Below are 15,729 nucleotides of genomic sequence, written 5' to 3' on the forward strand. Positions count from 1 at the left end.
AGATATTTGGGATTGTTGGAAGAATTCTAACAGAGTACGAGGATGAAGCTTTCCAAATCAAGCAAGAAACTGACCGACAATGCATTCTACTGGATATGGTTTTACAACCAATCGTCAAACTACACAGAGCAGGTTGGTAAAACTTTTACTAACCTTTACCATGTTAACTGTTAAAGGCTTGAACATGTTTGAACATGGTAACTCTTCCAACTGCATCAATCCATTCATGTTAGGGTTAAACTTGCATTCGAAAACATTCTATGTGGATATATCTGATAGGAATAGGTTGTAGCTAATGATAAATTATATTTGAGAACCAAGGAGAGGCTTGTTTTAGAAATTGAGGTAAGAAACAATACTTTGTGTGACACTTCACACTGGAATCAAGACAACATTTGGACAGATATGGAACTAAAAGCAGAAGTTTCGTGTAATAATGTGTTTCTATTCTGTATCTTCCATCTAGACTCCATACACCTCCTTGTGTGTAAAGATGAGGTATTCCCTGAGCAGCAGGAGAGAACATCCAGTCTGGTCAAAGAGGAACCAGGGTCTCTACAGATTAAAGAGGAACAGGAGGAGATAACTTCCAGTCTGATCATAGAAGAACCAGAGTGTCCACAGATTAAAGATGAACAGGAGGAGAGAACCTCCAGTCTGATCAAAGAGGAACCAGGGTCTCTTCAGATTAAAGATGAACAGGAGGAGAGAACTTCCAGTTTGATCAAAGAGGAACCAGAGTCTCCACAGATTAAAGATGAACAGGAGGAGATAGCCTCCAGTCTGATCAAAGAGGAACCATCATCTCCACAGATGGAGGAACAGGATGAGCTACTCCAAAGATCACAGGAGGATGGTGGATCAACAGAGACATTACTATCAGTGAAACATGAATATGATGAAAACATACAAACAGAACCTGTAGCCAGCACCTCATCTAAACACATGGAAACACAAGCTGATGTAGAGGACTGTGGAACATCACAAGCAACTAGTGATGATCAGCTCATCTCTTCACACTGTTATGAATCTGACATCACTGAAGACTGTGATGAGTGTGATGAGACCACGGATGACCAGTCAGGTTTAAACACACAGCAATTGCACAATACACAACACATGGGAGGAAATAGTTTGTCTTTGAGCAACAAGCTGCTCCATGACCTCAAATCACCAAAACAAAGTCACTCCACGAGGAGTCAAATAGGCAAGAAATGTTTTAGTTGTGCAGATTGTGGTAAAATGTTTAATCGCAAGGGAACTCTGAAGATTCACACAATGATTCATTCAGGGGGAAAGCCATTTGTTTGTACAGTGTGTGACAGTGGCTTTAATCAAAGGGGACATCTGAAAATACACATGTTGACTCACACAGGGGAAAAACCCTTTACGTGTACAGTGTGTGACAGTGGCTTTAATCAAAGGGGTAGTCTAAAAATACACATGTTGACTCACACAGGGGAAAAACCCTATATGTGTACAGTTTGTGGCACAGGCTTTAGTCGAAAGGATACTCTAAAAATGCACATGAGGACTCATACAGGGGAAAAACCCTATACATGTACAGTTTGTGGCACAGGCTTTAGTCGAATGGATCATCTAAAATTACACATGAGGACTCATACAGGTGAAAAGCCCTTTGTGTGTACAGTTTGTGAAAAAGGCTTTAGTCTGCATGGAAATCTAAAAGCACACATGAAGACTCACAAAGAGGAACAAAGCTGTTAAATGATTAGTGCTTTTTTGAGGGGCGCTATCCCCTCCTATGCCCAGCTTCCCAGGTTTGTGTGAACACAAACATTGGCTTGTGATTGGCTGATCACCCAAATAGTGAGGATTTGATTGGCTGAGAATATATTGAAGATAAAGATGAGGGCAGAAAATAAAGACACCAAAAGTGATTGTGGTGATCAAAACCTTTACGTGTACAGTTTGTAAAATTGCAATCTAAAAACACACATGATGACATGTCTAGAAGAGCAAAAGCTGTTTTTTCCAAATAACGCATATGTTGACACTTAATGTCAATTATCAGCAGCTTTGCCCAGCTAGATACATTAAACTATACTTTTTTTTTTTTAATAGATTGTCAACTTGTAAAATGTGCTGCTGACACTGATAACAATATGAGAAGCAGTGTTTGCCCACATTGCTCTGTGTGTTGACATGTGTTGTTTGGACTAACATATTGTGTATAGACTGACACCACGGCGAGTAGTGGCAAACGTATTTGCAATGCCATACGTTGAAAAATCTGTTTCCCGTGGACAAGGCACGCTACCTCCGCAAGTTAGATATTATCGGCATAGATGTTTGTCCGTATGTGATTAAGGATTGGACCGAGTTGCATTGGCAGCCATAGACAATTCTTACCCTGGGCTAAAACCGGATGTGACATTTGTGGGCGTTCCTGTCTAGCGTGGTGTCAGTATATAGTGTATTTCAATCACTTAGTTTCATTATTTGTGTAGATTCTCTGTAGTATGTTGTCTTCATAGAATGCATTGTAACATACAAAAATGTAGAATATTTACTCTGTAAAAAAAACACTGTCCCATTTCTTCTTTTACAAATAAAGGGTTGACAGCTACAGATCCTTTGTATGTTCATTACAGAAAGCTCATCACAACACATGTCTTTCACTTCCTTTAAGTATGGACATCTACTGTGAACAATACAGTGACAAGAATTGCTTCATTTTACATTCTTCATACCAAACTATTACTAGAGCATGATAGGAGTATTAAAGCTGCTATCTATCTAATAATTTAGCGATCGCTCGTTCGCTGTCTATTTCGCTCTGTCGCTGTCTTTCAGTCAGAATACTTCCTTAGCATAGAGCAAGACAGCTGCTCGCTTCCAGTGCCTCCTCACAACGCCACGAGGCACATACCGCCTCACGGAACCTAGCGCTGCTAGCCCTGTCCTCCAACCTCAATCATCCCTGCATCCCTGAGTCTCTACAGATTAAAGAGGAACATGATGAGCTACTTGAAAGATCAGAGGAAGACGGTGGATCAAAAGAGATATTATTGTCAGTGAAACATGAAGATGATGAAAACATACAAACCTCATCTAAACACATGGAAACACAAGCTGATGTAGAGGACTGTTCACACTGTTCTGAATCTGACATCAAGTGAAGGTGGGGGCCACATGTGGCCAACAATTGATATTAACCTGCAGGCCGCATTAAGTGATGTAGAGGACAGTCCTCTACATCAGCATGCCGCCAGTAGCCCATGTATGGGATAGGGTATGCTTAAAAAATCTCCTCCCTGTGATGTGGCCCCCTCAGTGGTTGTGGCTTGTTCTGTTCTTTAACTACATAGAAGTGTCTATTTGTTTGTCTCTAAATGTTTTGATGAATTGAACAATGTGGACCCTGTTGTAAACAAGTGTAAGGCTTAATTGGGTCGTCCACTCACAGTTAACAGTCTTTGTATTGAGTTTGTGCTTGAAATGTACTGTAATTCTGCAAACTGTTAATAAAGATTTCAATCAATCAATCAATGGCCCTAAGCGACCGCTTATATTGCTTATGCCTAGAACCGGCCCTGCCCATTAAGGAAGTCCAAATTTAAGTACAAAGCCAAACAAGATAAACCATGGATGACCATGGGCCTTGGAAATGCATGTACAAAGAAAATCATATTATATAGATGATATATGAAACATGGACTAAAAAAGAAGGAACTGAACCCATCAACTAATCAATGTTCCCCGTGTTTCTTCACTAGTCCGATCCAGAAGAACACAGTTTGCCGTCAGGCCACTGCTACAGAACTGACAATGAGGTTATATCTTCCCTTCTTCTCTGGAGTCCTGCCTCAAAGCAGACCAGAGGTAGAAAAAGGCCGTTCCCATATGTCATCGCTAGTAGGGACACATGCATCAGTAAGCAGGAACTGGGGATGGCAATGAATGACTGGTGTGGCATTGTGAAATCCATGATCTCGACCACGGTCGAAAAATGATGATGATGGCTTGTCATTGGTTCAAGCCTTTCACATTACACCTTACGCAATTACATGACAAAGAAGCAGGCTCCGACTCAGTATGGGTCTTCTCGGATCCATTCTGGGGTTTACACATAACGATAAACAGACCTGGGATCAGATAACCTGAACCCACACCATGCAGCTAGAGAGGAAATAAAATAGAGGGTATGCGGATGCATAAAGTGAGTGGCAAATCGAGTGTCAAAAGTGAGTTTAATGTCGTTAATGTAATCAAGCACGACTTTTCTGTTTGGATGTGAATGGGCTGCCAAGGCCAGGAAGTCGTTTTTTGCCACTCAGTAGGCGTTCCCGCATAACTTCCGCGTATGATGATGATGTTACACCTCTGCATAGGTCTCTCAGGTGCGTGCGTGCTTATGTGCGTGTTGTTTTGTGCGTGTGTCTTACTGTCTATGGCCTCAGAATGGAAGGTCAGCGCAGTGTCCAGGGACAGACAGTCCACGGCCACCTCTCCTCCCTGCACGCGGTACCAGTTGCTTCTGAGAGGATGTGAACCGTCAAACTTATCGTAGAATCCCGACCTGGAGCTGTCATTCATCCCTACGAACACCTCGTCCAACCCCCACTGAGCTGAATGTTTACCTGCACGGAGAGAGGAGAGAGAGAGTTAGATTAGGTACATGTAAAAGCAAGAATCATAGTTTAACTGTTAATGAAGCATAATAATGTCATAATGGGTGGTTGGTGAGACTGAATAAATATTTTTGTCATGCAATTATAAACAACTTTAATTAAACTAGCAGGGCATTTTCGTAAAGTTGTAAAACTTAGTTGTAAGACTTATAGCATTATTGACACAATAAGGTTACGGTCAATGTGTGATATTAACCGTTAATTGTTAATTGTTGTGCGTGTGTCCGCGCCAGTGTTGTTTTTGTCGACTAAAACATTTTTCACTGACGAAAACTAAATGTAAACCAAAAAAAAGACTAAGCTATTATGACTAAAACTAAGACTAAATATAGCCTACTGACAATTTCGTCAACAGATAGAAACTAGACTAAAATGTTAGGAAGGGACTAGTCGACAAGAGATTTGTGAGATAGTGGACAAGTCATTTTACAATTGGTCGCATGCTGAAAATAGCAGACCTACAAGCTCACAACGTGCTGTGCTGCGACGCGTTGTGAGCTTTTAGATCGGCTATTTTCAAGTGTAAAATTACGCCATCACGACGGCATCAAGGCCCGCCAAAATACATTTCAGTAGACTAAATCAACTGTAGATTTAGTGGACTAAAATCTTATGATATTAAACCCATTTTGTGGCGTGAACCCCTTTTGGCGTTAGCATCATGCTATGCTTTAGCTATTGAAAAATAGCAGATCTACAAGCTCATAGATCTACGAGCTTGTAGGTCTGCTATTTTTGAAAAATCAAAGAATGACATAGAAACATTTTAGAATCTGATCTCAGGTCAGAATGGGTTAAAGGCTAAAATGTGCTGCCAAAAACAACACTGGTGCGTGCGTGCCGTGTGGTGCGTGCGTGTGTGCGTGCGTGCACCCACCCTGCTGCGGCTGCCACCATCTGAACACCGTGTAGGGGGTCTTGGCGGTCGGGGGCAGCTCTATGGTGACCACCTGGGGCTCCAGGAAGGAGCCGAAGTCCAGCTCCCTGAGGAAGTGCCACTGGACACCGTTGTTGCTGGAGAACTGAACAATGACACCTAGTGGCACAAGACACACATGAGTATAATTTTTTTTAATATTTATGTATTATGGCTATAATTAGCCAGTTAACAGTTAACTCCACTAGAAAGGAGACATTTTAAAACCATTATAGCCACTTAATCTTATCTACTGATTTTAACATGAAAATGTAATGTATAATATATATATATTTTTTTTAAAGCACTCATGGTGATCAGGTTTCGGTGGCCAGCGTTGGTCGGGTCAATGCGTGCTATTCAGCCTGCAGTGTCAATAAATGTCCAAAAGGAGGCAGCAGAGATGCTTCTAACCTTCGTTGCGTGAGCGAGGCCTGGTGCAGGTGGGACCCAGACTCTTGCTGCCAATACGGATGTAGAACTGAACCAGCCTGTAGGATCACAGTATGAATATTGTCAATGTCGAATGGAAAACTGTGTCCAAAACGTGTCAACATTGCCCCAAAAAGCTCAAAACATGCCGTGTTGTGCTACATAATTTGTTACTTTTAGTACACTGTAGTACGATGAAGTGGGGCATTTATTTATGAGAAAAAACCATGGAAAGTTAAAATATGACGATACAACAGCAACATTATGCTAAATAACTAGAAAATAGTTTTCTAGGGTAAAACAGGTGGTTTCTGGGGTCAAACATAATGTTTTCTAGGGTAAAACAAGTGGTTTCTGGGGTCAAACATAATGTTTTCTAGGGTAAAACATGTGGTTTCTTGGGTCAAACATAATGTTTTCTAGGGTAAAACAGGTGGTTTCTGGGGTCAAACATAATGTTTTCTAGGGTAAAACAGGTGGTTTCTGGGGTCAAACATAATGTTTTCTAGGGTAAAACAGGTGGTTTCTGGGGTCAAACATAATGTTTTCTAGGGTAAAACAGGTGGTTTCGGTCCAAAAGTTTATAAAAAACTATCCAACATCACCGGGGACTCTCAACCGAGGCCAATGAGGTGACTGTATCTACGACAACAGGTGTGAGGAGTGGGATCGTTACCGCGTGTTAGTGGTGTCCAGGGGTACCGTGGTGGCTTGTCTTCGTCCAGGGCTGTTGAAGTAGAGAGCTTTGCCCTCGCTGATGGTGCCACACCCCCCGCCAATCTGCCCGCCGCTCAGAGCCTGCCACAGGGGGCTCAGCTTCCCCTCAAAGTCCTCCATCAGCTCCGTGGGCGTGGCTACCGAGGGGACACAGCTGTCCTGCTCCACTGGAACACACGCACACGCACGCATGCACACATACGTCAATCCTGTGCTCTTCCATCGTGAGAGTAGCCTGCTAAATACTTTGAAGCAACGGCCTGTCGAATACCAACATCACCTACACCAACAACATATGTTGCAACTCAAACACTCAACCCGTGTTAAAACGATTGATTTGATAGTTTATAGAACCAAATTGAACCCTTATGGGTCCACAAAGTCTGCCTGTCTATACGTGCGTGCGACCGTGCGTGTACCTGTGTATCCCATGTCACAGAAGCAGACTCCGCTGATGCACTCTCCGTGCCCTCCGCAGTGGTTGGGACACGGCTCGGAGATGTAAACGCCGTCCAGAGCGAACGGCGGAGCGTCTCTGTGGACACTGCTCTCCTGGAACCACCGGAACCGGGTCTTACTGAGGGGGACAAAACAAACAGCGGCGGGTTTTTACTGCAGAGCAACCAGTGTTGTTTTTGGCAGCACATTTCTATTTTAGTTTTGGTCATAATAATCTCTTCAATAGTTTTCATTTTGTTTCATTCACATTTTTGTCACCTGGAATGGAATGATTTGAGTCGACTAAATCTACAGTTGATTTAGTCGACTGAAATGTATTTTGGCTGGCCTTGATGCCGTCGTGACGACTGATCTTACACTTGCTGCAAATAGCTGATCTACAAGCTCACGTTGTATGCAACCAATTGTAAAATTACTGATACTGGATCTCTCACTAGTCCCTTCCTAACATTTATTCTAGTTTTTTTATCTGTTGACGAATTGTCAATACATTTAGTCTTAGTTTTCGTCATCATAGCTTAGTTTTCATTTAATTTCCATTTACTATTCATCAGTGAAAAAAGGTAGTCGACGAACATTTTCCGTCTTAGTTTTATAGTCGACAAAAACAACAATGCTGAGCAACACGCAAACACTATCGCGTTTTACAGAAAACAAATGATATACGTTTGATTTTTCTTCCAGGAAAAATTGGGCCCTCTAGGTTTTCCTGGGTACCTCTAGGTAACTCACACCCCTAGTCCTAGATTTATTTACTGTGCAGTGTGGCCATTAAGCCACAGGGTGGCGTTTTCAAAGTAGTGAGCACTGAGAGCAGAGGGATTTTCTTTGTGCATGCTCATTTTCCCTGAAGTCAGTCTTATTCAAATTGACTATACCTGGCAGCTACGCTGCGCGGCACCACCACGGTGACTCTGGTCCACTGTTCGTAGTCTCCCGTGTTGTAGACGGTGGGCTCCCGCAGCTCGCGGCCGCTGCCCTGGCAGCCCCCCGCCGCCGCCCCGGGGGATCCTGGGTAACAGCCCTCCCTCACCAGAGACCAGGTCCGACCGGCGTCGTGAGAATACTGGAGCAAGACCGGAGCCGAAGAGCTGAACTCTGACTCACAGCCGATGTTCAACTGAAGGGGAGGGAGAGAGAGAGAGAGAGAGAGAGAGAGAGAGAGAGAGAGAGAGAGAGAGAGAGAGAGAGAGAGAGAGAGAGAGAGAGAGAGAGAGATTATAATGCAGTAATACAGATACAGTATACTGTAGTGGGGCCTAAAGTGACATAAAACCAAAGCCATCGTCCCACAGGCGGAAATATGTCATGCCTCTGCTAGGGCATTAAGCAACTAAGTCGACTAGTAAATCCACTAGTCGACCTTGTTGGTACTAGTTGACTAGTTGATAAGAAGTACCACCTGAACAGCGGTTTTGCCAATGTGAGACTGGTATACAAAATAAACATGTATACTGGTGTGTCCCCTCACACAAGATATCAGGGTGAAATATGGACATGAGATTAGTGATTTGAGCTCACTCTTTGTGGGCACTAACAGAGAGACTTTGCTACATGCTTGCCAGTCACGTTTGGAGCAATAGAAAGTTCCTGTTGTAAAGGTATTATGTATTGTGTATTGTATATTTTAATCTTTTAAAGTTTTTTGATTCATGGTTTTTTTTCTAACTATACACTTACATGTGTGATATTATCTGCTGCTAAATGTTGTCTCTCACCTGCACAACAGAATGTGATTCTGTATTATGCTTCTGTTTCTCTACTTGTAGATGAGGCACTTCTCTCTCTTTTAATTCCCATTTTGACCATGCACCTTATTATATGTATTTATTTTACATTTTATATTTAATATTGCACTTGATTGTTTATATTGTATAGACCAGTACTGTATATGACACTTTTTAAAATACATTTTAGATTAGACATTGTGGCACAACTAAGTGAATGTTGTGATGTATGATTAGTGAGACAGAAAATAAGGTTTTTCTCCCATCCTCAGCCAGTATACAGTAGTGTTTGATGGCCAGTTATCTGGTTGTCATTACAGATTTGTCTGCATTCCAACTGAGATTGAATAAATTAGCACATGTTTTTTGTATATGTAATGTATAAAATAAAACCAGGCCTTTCCTCCTCCATAATACTGTTGATTGATTGTATTATTATCACATTTCACATTATGAAAGCATAATAATGATGTTAGTGAAGTAGGTATGGAGACTATTTCAACAAAACCTATCCCTTACAACACCATTAACATTTCACAAAGGATGATAGACCTATTTCTGTAGTTCTGTTGAAACTCATCAGAGTCATGGTCTCAGTTCATCCATAATGTGATCATTAACAGGTGATCTGTTAGACAACCAGTGACCAATAACATGTTTAATATGTGCATTTGAATGCATTGTCTATAGTGAATGAAGCACCAGCCATCATAATTTAGCATGTTTTAACCTGGGAAAGAATGTGGAGTTTGTTCACTATTTAGCATTAACATTTGTTTTAAAAAAGTGCAGCCACAAGCCTATTGAAACTAATTCCATGAGTGCTTCTCATTCCCTCAGAGCAACAAAACCTGAACAATGACTTGACTTGTTTTGAGTTGAATGCTTGGCTAAGCAAAAACACCACGGCTGTGATCAGTGTGGACAACACTTCTCTCAAATGGCAAGCGTTAAAACACACCAGATAATTCACACTGGAGTGAAAGCCTATGGATGTGATCAGTGTAAGTATGGATGCAATAAAACGTGTTACAAAATACATACTGTGTCTGTAAATTCTTATATATTGTGTCTACAGCCATTTGTGGAGGGGCGCTTTGACAATATACTAATTTGTTGTCAGGCATTGATCAGTCCTGTACAGAAACCACTGTGTTCTAAGGTTATTAATAAAATAAAAGTACAGGGTGTGCAGTAGTATACCTGTAAAATACAAGATGTGAAGGCTTGTGTAGCTACTATTTATGATGGCTGTTTGGAATAATTTTAGGGTGGGTGGCAGTTTGTGTTTTGGAAGACAAATAGTGTTTTACTTGTTCTTTCTTCACACAGAGCTGGTTCTATGTTACTGAAAGAATGTGGAGCAATCCTTTTAATGGCTCTGCTGTAGTAACGATTACTTAATATCCACTCAATATTATTAGACTGTACATATATTATCCAGATTGTATTGCATCTCAAGGGGTATTCCAAATAAATATACTCTATATTGTCTGTAGATAGATTAATATATTAAATATGAAGCTTACAAAGCAATCTCACAGTTAGCAGTTTATTTCTAGAATGTTGCATAGAGCACGACCTGGGGGAGGAGTCAGAGAGGGGTGGAGGACATGCAGCAGTTTGTTAGGTTGTGATTGGTGGCTGATGATTATATTGTTCTCCTCTTTGGCCAATCAACACCAAGCAGTTAGTGGTTCCACCTCAGCCTCTCTAGTATAAGTAGAGTTTGTAGTTGTCAGTTCTCCACAACTCCTCCAGGATATCAAATAATTCCTGATCACATCTGACCAGACTTGAAGCGAAGATGGACTCTCTCAACACCAGCTCAAACGATTCTGCTCAACAGGGAGGACCCAATGATCACCAAGACCTCTGTAAGTTGCTCACTGTGTCTATATGGATATACAGCATGTCATAAGGATGCTTTTTTATCTAGTCATTTGTTTGTTTTGATTTATTTTAGTATTGACTACCTGTTTTTATGTATTTTCTAAAATATAAAACTATTGTAGAATCAAATTATAAATGGATGCTAAATTGATAATTGGGTACATTAACTTCACACTAGTTTAAGTCCAGAAATGCTTCTAAACAACATTTCATTTGTTTTTGTTTCCAATTCAGTGTTGCATCAGTCTGGTTTCCCTGTTCTACCAGAGGTGAATGAACAAAGAAGCTTGGCTAAGAAGAAATGCCACTGCTGTGATCAGTGTGGAAAAAGCTTCCCTATAATGTCCAGACTTAAAATACACCAGAGAATTCACACTGGAGAGAAGCCATATGGATGTGGTCAGTGTGGACAATGCTTTTCTCAAATGGTAAACCTTAAAAGCCACCAGAAAATTCACACTGGAGAGAAACCATATGGATGTGATCAGTGTGTACAACACTTCTCTCAAATGGCACACCTTAAAAGCCACCAGAAAATTCACACTGGAGAGAAACCATATGGATGTGATCAGTGTGGACAACACTTCTCTCAAATGTCCAGCCTTAAAAGCCACCAGAGAATTCACACTGGTGAGAAACCCTATGGATGTGATCAGTGTGGACAACACTTCTCTCGAATTAACAGCCTTAAAACCCACCAGAACATTCATACCGGAGAGAAACCCTATGGTTGTGATCAGTGTGGACAACACTTCTCTCAAATGGCATACCTTAAAAGCCACCAGAAAATTCACACTGGTGAGAAACCCTATGGATGTGATCAGTGTGGACAACACTTCTCTCGAATTAACAGCCTTAAAACCCACCAGAACATTCATACCGGAGAGAAACCCTATGGTTGTGATCAGTGTGGGAAACACTTCTCCCAAATGCAAAACCTTAAAAAACACCAGAAAATTCACACTGGCGAGAAACCCTATGGTTGTGATCTGTGTGGACAACACTTCTCTCAAATGGCAAACCTTAAAACACACCGGAAAATTCACACTAGCGAGAAACCCTATGGATGTGATCAGTGTGGACAACACTTCTCTGACAAGTCCACCCTGAAAAAACATCAGAGAATTCACACTGGAGAGAAACCCTATGGATGTGATCAGTGTGGACAACACTTCTCTCAAATGGTAAGCCTTAAAAGCCACCAGAGAATTCATACCGGAGAGAAACCCTATGGTTGTGATCAGTGTGGACAACACTTCTCTCAAATGTCCAGCCTTAAAAGCCACCAGAGAATTCACACTGGAGAGAAACCCTATGGATGTGATCAGTGTGGACAACACTTCTCTGACAAGTCCACACTGAAAAAACATCAGAGAATTCACACTGGAGAGAAACCCTATGGATGTGATCATTGTGGACAATGCTTCTCTCAAATGAACACCCTTAGAAAACACCAGAAAATTCACACTGGAGAGAAACCCTATGGGTGTAATCATTGTGGACAACATTTCTCTCGAATGGCCAGCCTCAAAAGACACCAGAGCATTCACACTGGAGATAAACCCTATGGATGTGATCAGTGTGGCCACCACTTCTATGACAAGTCCACCCTTAGAAAACACCAGAAAACTCACACTGAAGAGAAACCCAAATGATTGTGATGTGTGTGGCAAAGCCTTTGGTATATATATATATATATTGTGACCATACAGCTGTATTTTTTTAGCTTTTAAATTAGACATTAGAAATGAGCACAAAATCACATTTTGTACATATTTTTCTGGTGACATATGTTGTAATTGTTGGATGCAATACAACGTGTTACTGAACTCTGACTCACAGCCGATGTTCAACTGAATGGGGGAGAGAGAGAGAGAGAGAGAGAGAGAGAGAGAGAGAGAGAGAGAGAGAGAGACTGACCCTATATACTGATAGTACGGTACGTCAATACATGCAGTAACAGATGTAATATAGTGGGGCCTAAAGTGACATAAAACCAAAGCCATCATCCCACAGGGGGAAATATGTCATGCCTCTGCTAGGGCATTAGGCGACTAGTAAATCCACTAGTCGACCTTGTTGGTACTAGTTGACTAGTTGATAAGAAGAACCACTTGAACAGCGGTTTTGCCAATGTGAGACTGGTATACAAAACAAACAGCACATACTGGTGTGTCCCCTCACACAAGATATCAGAGTGAAATATGGACATGAGGATATTGATTTGAGCTTTCTCTTTGTGGGCACTAACAGAGAGACTTTGCCTATGCTACATGCCTGCCTGTCACGTGTGGAGCAATAGAAAGCTCCTGTTGTAATGGGATTCTGTATTGTATATTTGAATGTATTGTACATTTAAAAGTTTTTTGATTTTATTATTGTATAGATCGATTTTGTTTAACTTTCTTATGGACTTTTTTTTACCTTTTACATTAGACATAGCCTGTGGCAGCCATCATCATTTAGCATGTTTTAACCTGGGAAAGAATGTGGGGTTTGTTCACTATTTAGCATTAACATTTGTTTTAATAAAGTGTTTATAGATCGATTTTGTTTAACTTGTTAATGGGTTTTCTTATTGGACTTTTTACCTTTTAAATTAGACATTGTCTGTGACAGGGAAGAAATTAGCACAAAATCACATTTTTACATATTTTTCTGGTGACATATGTTGTAAGTATGGATGCAATAAAACGTGTTACAAAATACATACTGTGTCTGTACATTCTTATATATTGTGTCTACAGCCATTTGTGGAGGGGCGCTTTGAGAATATACTAATTTGTTGTCAGGCATTGACCAGTCCTGTACAGAAACTGTCTTTTTTTTGTAGTCCTCAAGATCAGGTAGATTATAATTATAGTCACCAATGTACAAATATTTATTTCCAAAAAATACACAATGAATAGGTATTTAAACACTAGTCAACTAGTAAAAATTACTAGAAGTGAATGCCCCAGCCCAGTGTTTCCCAACCTGTGTGCCGCGGCACTTTAGTGTGCCGTCTGAAATGGCCAGGTGTGCCGTTTGATTTGTACAAGTAGCCTCGGTACTCAGGCTTTTATTTTCGTTGAAAACAAGTGACTCTGACCCTCCACTGCAGGGCTCAGTGGGCTGCCATGCGGTCCGTTTTTTTTTATTTGCATCATTGTTGCCCATCCCCACCAGTCTAACGACCCTCGTAGTTCTGTTGAAACTCATCAGAGTCAAAGAGGTGTAAAATGGTCTCAGTTCATTCATAATGTGACCATTAACAGGTGATCTGTCAGACAACCAGTAACCATTAACACGTTTAATATCTGCATTTGAATGCATTGTCTATAGTGAATGAAGCATCAGCCATCATCATTTAGCATGTTTTAACCTGGGAAAGAATGTGGGGTTCGTTCACTATTTAGCATTAACATTTGTTTTAATAAAGTGCAGCCACAAGCCTATTGAAACTAATTCCACGAGTGCTCCTCATTCCCTCAGAGCAACACAACCTGAACAATTACTTGACTTGTTTCCCAAGAGGTGAAATGACAAAGAAGCTTGCCTAAGCAAAAACACCACAGCTGTGATATTTGTATTCCCATTTTGACCATGCACCTTATTATATGTATTTATTTAAAATAAGGTTTTTCTCCCATCCTCAGCCTGGTGACATATGTTGTAATTTTTGGATGCAATAAAATGTGTTACTGAACTCTGACTCACAGCCGATGTTCAACTGAATGGGAGGGAGAGAGAGAGAGGGAGAGAGAGAGAGGGAGGGGGGAGAGAGAGACTATGTGACCCTATATGCTGATCGTACGGTATGTCAATACATTATAATGCAGTAATACAGCTATAATGTAGTGGGGCCTAAAGTGACATAAAACCAAAGCCATCGTCCCACAGGGGGAAATATGTCATGCCTCTGCTAGGGCATTAAGCACACCAGAGTAAATCCACTAGTTGACCTTGTTGGTACTAGTTGACTAGTTGATAAGAAGAACCACCTGAACAGCGGTTTTTCCAATGTGAGACTGGTATACAAAACGAACAGCACATACTTGTGTGTCCCCTCACACAAGATATCAGAGTGAAATATGGACATGAGGGTATTGATTTGAGCTCTCTCTTTGTGGGCACTAACAGAGAGACTTTGCATATGCTACATGCATGCCTGTCACGAGTGGAGCAATAGAAAGCTCCTGTTGTAATGGGATTCTGTATTGTATATTTGAATGTATTGTACATTTTAAAGTTTTTGATTAATGTGTTTTTTGATTATTGTATAGATCGATTTTGTTTAAGTTTTTAATGGATTTTCTTATTGGACTTTTTTTTACCTTTTAAATTAGACATAGCCTGTGACAGGGAAGAAATTAGCACAAAATCACATTTTGTACATATCTTTTAGGTGACATATGTTGTAATTGTTGGATGCAATAAAATGTGTTACTGAACTCTGACTCACAGCCAATGTTCAACTGAATGGGAGAGAGAGAGAGAGGGAGAGACCAAGACCCTATATGCTGATAGTATGGTATGTCAATACATTATAATGCAGTAATACAGATATACTGTAGTGGGGCCTAAAGTCACATAAAAATCCATCGTCCCACATGGGGAAATATGGCATGCCTGTGCTACGGCATTAAGCAGAGCAGTAAATCCACTAGTCGACCGTGTTGGTACTAGTTGACTAGTTGACTAGAACCACCTGAACAGCGGATTTGCCAATGTGAGACTGGTATACAAAATAAACAGCACATACTGGTGTGTCCCCTCACACAAGATATCAGAGTGAAATATGGACATGAGGGTATTGATTTGAGCTCACTCTTTGTGGGCACTAACAGAGAAACTTTGCTTATGCTACATGCAATAGAACGCTCCTGTTGTAAAGGGATTCTGTATTGTGTATTGTATAATTTAAAGTTTTTTGATTCATGGGTTTTTT

General features: G+C 40.9%; 1 protein-coding gene across 1 annotated transcript in view; it reads right to left on the minus strand.

The window, feature by feature from the left end:
* reln (reelin) overlaps positions 1-15,729 on the minus strand; it is a gene marked incomplete at its 5' end in the record, with an annotated part of 186,680 nt that overhangs the window by 101,011 nt on the left and 69,940 nt on the right. The window contains 6 exons of the mRNA XM_080761211.1: positions 4,410-4,604; positions 5,533-5,691; positions 5,986-6,062; positions 6,680-6,887; positions 7,140-7,297; positions 8,058-8,299. Coding sequence (XP_080617337.1) covers positions 4,410-4,604; positions 5,533-5,691; positions 5,986-6,062; positions 6,680-6,887; positions 7,140-7,297; positions 8,058-8,299 — 1,039 coding nt within the window. The remainder of the gene's footprint in view (positions 1-4,409; positions 4,605-5,532; positions 5,692-5,985; positions 6,063-6,679; positions 6,888-7,139; positions 7,298-8,057; positions 8,300-15,729) is intronic.

The sequence above is a fragment of the Protomyctophum bolini genome (genome assembly GCF_963924005.1).
Source record: "Protomyctophum bolini genome assembly, chromosome: 4".
NCBI classification, from domain to species: Eukaryota; Metazoa; Chordata; class Actinopteri; order Myctophiformes; family Myctophidae; genus Protomyctophum; species Protomyctophum bolini.